Source organism: Penaeus japonicus, unplaced genomic scaffold (assembly GCF_977035675.1).
Source record: "Penaeus japonicus unplaced genomic scaffold, GWHDUDI00000001_assembly GWHDUDI00000008, whole genome shotgun sequence".
NCBI classification, from domain to species: domain Eukaryota; kingdom Metazoa; phylum Arthropoda; class Malacostraca; order Decapoda; family Penaeidae; genus Penaeus; species Penaeus japonicus.
Window position 1 is genome coordinate 33,544,801 of NW_028234410.1, and position 7,500 is coordinate 33,552,300.

Sequence of the window (7,500 nt, forward strand, 5' to 3'; positions counted from 1 at the left end):
TTGAAGCAGTATCTGAAAAGAACTAGTTACATAACTAAAGTCATACTTACTAGGAATATATCTTGCCTTTCCAAATTCTATTAACTGGCAATGATCTAATTTGCTATGCTAGATCCAGAAAAATCTTATGGCAAACTAACTTCACAATAACAAACCACTGTGACTGACCCATTCAAAAATTCTGAAATACCAACTAAAACTGTTAAATTACTTGGAAACTACACTTGGTTATTGAAACAGGTTAACCAAACTACATTTAAAAACACTGCAAGCACAGACCTCAGATCTTAAAAAAAAAAGAAAAGAAAAAAAAGAAAAAGCATAAGAAAACCTCCACTGTACCTTTGTCATAATGTCCATGTGGTGAGTGTGGGATGTAATGTGCGGTAGCCTTGTGTGTGGCTGGTTCGTAACTAAAACATCGGGCCACCCCCGGATGCATGCAGCGTTCCGTAGGGTCACCAAGTTCTATGTGCTCTGACTGTTGACGTCGAGGCTTGCAGAAGAAACTACGAGATGGAACCAGCAGTTCACTGTATGACACCTCCTGTTTCAGGATAGAGAGGAAGAATTATACTAATACTGATTATGAACCTAAACGTCTTTCAAACAATAAGACAAAATGAGAGAAAAATGGATATAAAATTACACTGGTTTAAATAAAGTACACAATCTTGTTATCATATGGTCTTCATATCATAATGTAATCTCTGGCAATCAACTTGGATATGAAATTTGACTTCCTGTCTCTAATCACTTGATATCTATGTAAAAATATTACCCCCTTCTTTATCACTCATCAAGACTTTAAATCTTTTGGCTATAAAAACAAATCAATCACAACTAGAAAACAAACAAAAGATTTATTTGTTCTAATCAGATATAAAAGTACCACCTGAAACTACTTATATTTTTACGTTACATGTTTTCCATGATAAACTTATCAAGAGCTTTTCAGGAAGACAATCAAAGCTAGAGCTATCAACCATACTAAGAAAATTTCGAATCATTTGCCCAAATTTGATATACCATGAAGATTTTTATCCCTTTCACAAGATTAATATAAAGAGCACTTTCAATCTTATAATTTGCCTGATCCCCTTCCCACCTCTTCACTTAGCATAGCAAGGAAGAAAGCCAAGATTGGAAAAGTAAATTCATCATTAGAGCCTAAGAGGAGAGGAAATTGGGAAAAAAAACTAGAGAAAATTATGGAAATCAGGATGCACAAATGGAAAAATCAAAGGAATGTGTTAAAATATGGAATAATATATCATAATGATATATTCATGAATAAAAAACAATGATAATCATTAATTACTATGAACTTTGCTCTATCAAATATGTTGTTCTATGCATTTCTCATTATCTTCAAAAAGCTCTTTCAAATTTAGGGATTGATATGCTTAACTGTCTAACCCACTCAAGCATAGAAGCAGAGCTGTAAAACCAATGATGATGATTTTCTAAATAATTTCAACTAAATAAGCACTGCCTTTAAACAGTATAAATCTGATATATGATCTCTTAATCATACATCAATAAAGCACACCTAGCAACCGGACCTTAATTACCTGTATCAGAAGAAGAAAAAAACATTAAAGGCAAGAAGAGAAACCGTCATGCACGACTAAAACTTTACATGTAAATACAAAGCCTTTTCCTTCTTACCCCAACTTCATCTGAACGATCTAATCCTAGAATATAAGCAGGATCCACACTGTCACTGATAGTGGAGAGGGGTCGGTTCCCCGATGGGTGACGCCGTCGTCCACTTTCACCTCTTCCATGATGGTCATTTCGTCTAAAATATAGCATAATGTCAATACAAGAATAGACAGACACTCCACACATGCCATAACATGGACCTATCCATACCACACATCAAGACACATGTGAAAACATACACAGGACATTTCCACAATCATTCATTCCCCTGTCCATCCATTCACATTCTCTCATGAAATATGAACAATCAACTATGATGACTCACCCTCCCAACTTAGATCTGTTGTATGGCAGTGAAGAAAAGATGTGAAACGGTATCTTGTGCGATGATATCAAAACTACTCGCTCGTCTCGGACTTGTAGATCATGTCCCGTCTTCAAAAATTTGACCTCTTTACTGGGAGGTCCCGATGTATCTGACACACTGTTGGACAACTTTCTGGTCCTTCCTCCTCCAATATCTGAAAGGTATCATATGATGCTTTATGCCTTGAAAGATTACCAAAACCAATTGTAAAAAAAAAAAAAAAAATACAGACAGTGGTATATAATTTCTTTTATCGTGTCAGATTTTATCCCTTGCATATATTTATGTAAGTCTGGCAATCTCATATTACAAAATAAATTACAACCATAATAATCAACATGCAAACAGTATAAGATTTTGACTCATAGTTCTTGATTTCATACTTACTTGATATTGGAGCCCCTAAACTTTCATTACTGCTAAAGCACTGTGTCTTATCAACCAAAGGATGGTGATGAATACCCATGCGTATCTTGAGAACACCTGGGCGGTCGCCAAGCTCTGAGTTGTTTGTGTTTGTCCTGAAAAATATTAGAAAGAAATTAGAAACATTTGCAGGTACTGAGCACAGGTAAATGCAAATAGGGGCACACTGAACTTACACTGAAATGCACAAGGATAGACATACTGCTTTTTTTAACTGTCACTGAAACAGGGCATAAAATAAGAAAAAAACACAATCCATTCATTTTTTTAAGACACTTCCGCAATATCAAATTTTAGGAAATTATATACATAACTTTCTTCTAATGGTGGTGAATAATGCTATCAATATTGTTATCTACTATCACAGGTGATAAAAACATCAAACTTCTGGGGCACAGATATCTTAGTGCCATCTATTTTAACTTGGCAATTGGGAATCATGGTTCTAATAATGTTTTCTTATCAACAAAAGAAGTTTCTAGAGCTAGAATTTCTAGTTGGGCTAGCTGGAGTGGGCTGATTTTTGCAATTGGCCCCAACTTATCAATCTGTATCTAATGCTAACACTACGTGATTACATTTCTTCAACTGGCAAGAACATCCTAAGACAATCAACAAACACATATCTTCATCAAAATAGCCACAAGCTTTCCTAATATCTATTCAGTGTGATAATTATGTCAATTTTATTACACTTCATTTCAAAACTATACTAAGGGAACCTTGTGATAAAAGCTGATAAGATAATATTGATAACACAAGGATAAAACCTTTTTAACACTAGACACTTGTGTGAATCCAAGACCTTTTACATGTTGCTATGCCTCACCAAGGATAAAGCTATTCAACAAGAGAACAAAAACTCATTTTCAACTGGCACTCAAAGGAAAATGTAGAAAGGAAGGAAGCAATAAATATACAGCTGCAGATTTTCCTTCTTTTTATAAATCATGAAGTGTGCATTGGCATCCGCATATTTTTAATATTTTCTCTTTCCCTTTTTCCTAATACAAATACCTATAAAAAGATCCCAGTATTTTCAAACTTTTATACCAGGCTCCTGCAAAATAAGTAAACATTAACAACCATTCTAAAGTAACCAATAGAAATAGAATATACTGTCAATCCCCATCTTTTGGTTTATCATTCACAACCCTTTTACTACTTCCTGCCTATGTGACAAAAGCATATATTTTTATAGTTGCATTTATAACAGACATGGAAACCCATGCTTTTGACCCGAATGTGGGTTTACAATAAATAACCTCACTCCTTCAAAAGCTTTAGATAAGGACATGAGCCAAGAAATGATAACATACTATTGCTCACCTTTACATAATATTTTTTTCTCTGGCCTGACAGTCTAAGTCACGTTTTTCTATAGTATAATGATCTCACTTTATTTTGGTATAAATCATATCTATTTAAATATAGCTATGTAATATGATCATAAAATTTTCACATGGAGTGTCTCAAGATCCTTGCAAGAGGCAGTTATATTGTGCTGCATCTCAATATCCAAGGAAAAGGTAAGCCAATGGTGATATTAATCACAGTAAAAGTAATGACAATATCAATGGTCAAAGATAATCAATAATTTGGAACATTCACTATACAGAAGTTACTGTTCAAATTGTGAGCAATAGAAAGACCTCTGATGAAAAACATATAAAGTTGACAGCATTTTAAGCTTTCTATTCTTCTAAATTCCTTACAAACAATTTTGGTCATGCAAAAGTAGCCATGCCTACTACATATCAGCAAAGAATCACAGGATACAAGGAAAAGTGAGCAAATACAAACGACCTGATATGCTATGCATGAAGAAGTGGCAAGGAGGGTGCTGGGTGCTTTTCACCTGTCCTTGTGCTAGAGACTATAGTATATGAATATCCATTCATCCAAGCAGAGTCCTCTTCAGACAGACAGACAAGACAGACAGACACACAGCTCAGACACTTTGACTCAAGCCCCAACTTGGTCAAAGTGGAGTTTGGGGCAGATTCAGACATAGTAATAGGTAAGTTGAGTCATGCAATTCTACAGGTTTTAATGTGGCTTTTTCATCTCAAAAAATATTAATAATCAATACTAGAAATATTGATAATCGATAATATAAATATTTGTAATAATAATAATAAAAAGATATCTAAATCAGTTTTCATGACTTCCCAATTTCATTCTCACTTTGGGCTAAATGGTGCCTAAAGCAGTAGCTATCCAAATATCAGATATATTCTTTGGCATACATACCCATTGCATACTAATGAAAACATGGAATACTGAATTTGTGCACCTCATCACAAAACAAAAATAATACATTAGTAAAAGCAGTGAGTATTTCTTTTTCACTGTACTATCTCAATAAATAAAGGTGGCCATCACAAAAAACAACAAAAAAATTTAATTGCAAGTCTGTACAAATTCTTTTCATCACCACTGGGATGGTGAAGTCCTTGTAAGGGAAGGTGAATGTTATAAATCATAACCTTGCTCATCATTGAGATTAAATGTATGTGTTAGTATGTCTCAGTTCTCAAATATTTAATGTGTGTCTCTTTTGAAGTAAACAATCTAATATTCAAGGTTAGCAAACAAAACTTTCATGCTATGCAAATATAATTCTATGTTTAAGAAACAGTAAGCGGTGTTACGTCCAGAGCGAATACAGTGGCATCTGTAGTTTTAACTCTCGCAACAACCAACGAATCTCCACTACTCGTATTCTATCAAGACTCCTTATGAGAAGATCAAATGCTAGGGAAGTCTACAAGCTTTAACCTGCCAGAATATAGATTATGGTGGTTTGTTGGCATTTGCTACAGCAATTGCTTGAGTCACTGTGGGTAACCTTTCGATATCTGATTGCACTTTCATCCTTTACTTGCGCAGATCAATTCATATTGCAGTGTCAGTTTTACGTTCTTAAAGGCAGGACTGTTTATTCTCTTGTATATCTGCATGGCCTTTTTCTAGACAATTACCAAAATTGATACTATAATAGTGCAAGGAAAGATGAATAGCTGACATCATTGTAATGGCCAGGTTTTTTAAACACCAGTTTTTGAGCCAGTAAGCATATTACTGAGAATGTTACAACAACACAGCCTTGACACCCAGTCATCAGCTAAAAAACTAAGGCCCCCAAAAGGACAAGTCCATGCCTTAGGTCTTTTTCCCTGGTTTATGGTAGAATTGCATATTCTTCCACCACTGACACAGATACATGCACAAACACACGTAATCATACATTCATGCTCACTCAAACACATACTTTTACTTCAAAACATGGACTAATGAGACATCTTTCTGGCATAATTCATCATTGTTGATGAGTCAAATTTGAATTAACCTTGAAAACTGAAAAAAAAAATTCATATTTCCATAAGCACTGTGTGAATAAAATCCACGAATACCTAACACACTACGTTTCATCCCACATTCAGGTCTTAAAAAAATATCTAAAAAATCCAAAACTTCTCCAAAACTACATTCCTTTGCTTCAGTCTTCCAAGTCCTCTTCATAAATCCAGCAGAAATCCATCCCACGACCTCCTCAGTGAACTCCTTCCCTCACCTATAAAGATGCCAATGCTTCCATTCCTCACTTTCTAAATGTTAGCCAGTGCAATGAACCTTTCCACAGGATGCATTGAGGCAACGTTTATCGAACTCGTTTCCCGTGCCAGGTGGAGGTAGAGTCAGAGGTAAAGCCTCTCTTTTCGTTCCTGGCGGAGTGTATTCACGGTTATATTCCTAATTTAGCGAGCAATCTTTGGTGGAGATGCATGTAAACTCAATCCCCCTACCCATTACCTGTAGACTGAGGTAAATCCCCGACTCTCGCTCCCTGTGAGGTGTGGACTCAGGTAAATCCCCAGACTCTCGTCTATCGGAAGTCCCCCGAACGAAGCACATTTCCCTTCTCACCTGTCTCTGAAGTGAACGGTGTGATGAATGATGTTTCCATCTCCACCGACGCCCTTGTCTCCTTGAAGTCCTCCATCAGCGAGATCCTGTGATGTTCCCACAGATTCCTGGCGGCAAACGGAGGCCGAGTTCCCAATGAGGAAATCCTTCCCTCCCGAGGTCCTCCCTTCTTCAGATTCCTTGACCTGATCGCGGTTCTCCTTCTCGTTCAGGATCTCTGCCCTTACCTCAGGTCCTGCCACCTTGCCCAAGAATCCCCCTCGACCATACTGAGAGAGCCTCGTGTCCCTGTGAGTCCCATCGAGCGAGATATTGGAGAGAAAAGTGAGCGCCGCGAGCCTTCTGCGAGAGCGCTGCCTTTGCATCACCGTCGCCATCTTCACTGTGAGGCGAGAGCGCTCGGGCCGTCAGCTGATCGCGCCGCCTACAACGTATCCACGGGGTTTGACACGACCTTTTTTACTTATATTTTTCTGGCTGCGCAAGAGAGCCTGGAGTTTTCTTTGGTGGCTTGATTAGGGTCAGCTATGTAAGTTGATTTTAAATGAAATATTTGTTTTTACATGGTTATTAATTCCACGTAGGTAAAGTCGTTCTCTTTGAAGAATAACGGTATTTTCAATTTGGAAATTAACTATGATGTTGTTTTTTTCAATACATATTTCCGTATGGGAGCCAAATGAAATCACCCATATGAAAAAGAACGGAACAAAATATATAAATCATGTCGAAATGTATAGGAGAGTCTTCCGTACTTGGTGACCCTTCGAAGAATGAATACATTCTAGCTCCAGAAATCAGCTGATCGCTGTACACCTGAAGAAATGCGAGTTTTATTTTCGCGTTAAGAATTATGTTTTATATACTCCGCTAACCGCTATCAAAATAACTCAAACGATATTGATACCTATCCTTTTACCATATATGATAAATTCATGGCCATCTGATGTTTAGTGTCCGAAGAAATGTCATCGTTTATATTCCCACCAAAAGCTGTGGGAGAGCGCATGGCAATGTTTTGAAACCGAAAAAAAGGTTATCACCGTGATAAGTCGTCTGGAAGGCTACTACGCATTTACTATGACTCATTACTATACTGATAATATTAA

General features: G+C 36.7%; 1 protein-coding gene across 2 annotated transcripts in view; it reads right to left on the bottom strand.

The window, feature by feature from the left end:
* LOC122250433 (CDK5 and ABL1 enzyme substrate 2-like) overlaps positions 1–6,866 on the bottom strand; it is a 20,168-nt gene extending 13,302 nt beyond the window's left edge. The window contains exons 1-5 of one of the 2 annotated variants that reach the window (XM_043011833.2): positions 6,392–6,866; positions 2,423–2,556; positions 1,994–2,189; positions 1,672–1,804; positions 343–547 (exon numbers count right to left, since the gene is read on the bottom strand). In XM_043011833.2, the coding sequence (XP_042867767.1) occupies positions 343–547; positions 1,672–1,804; positions 1,994–2,189; positions 2,423–2,556; positions 6,392–6,768 (1,045 nt within the window). In that variant the 5' untranslated portion in view covers positions 6,769–6,866. The remainder of the gene's footprint in view (positions 1–342; positions 548–1,671; positions 1,805–1,993; positions 2,190–2,422; positions 2,557–6,391) is intronic. The other variant, XM_043011834.2, reaches the window with a different exon arrangement.
* Positions 6,867–7,500: the final 634 nt, after the last annotated feature.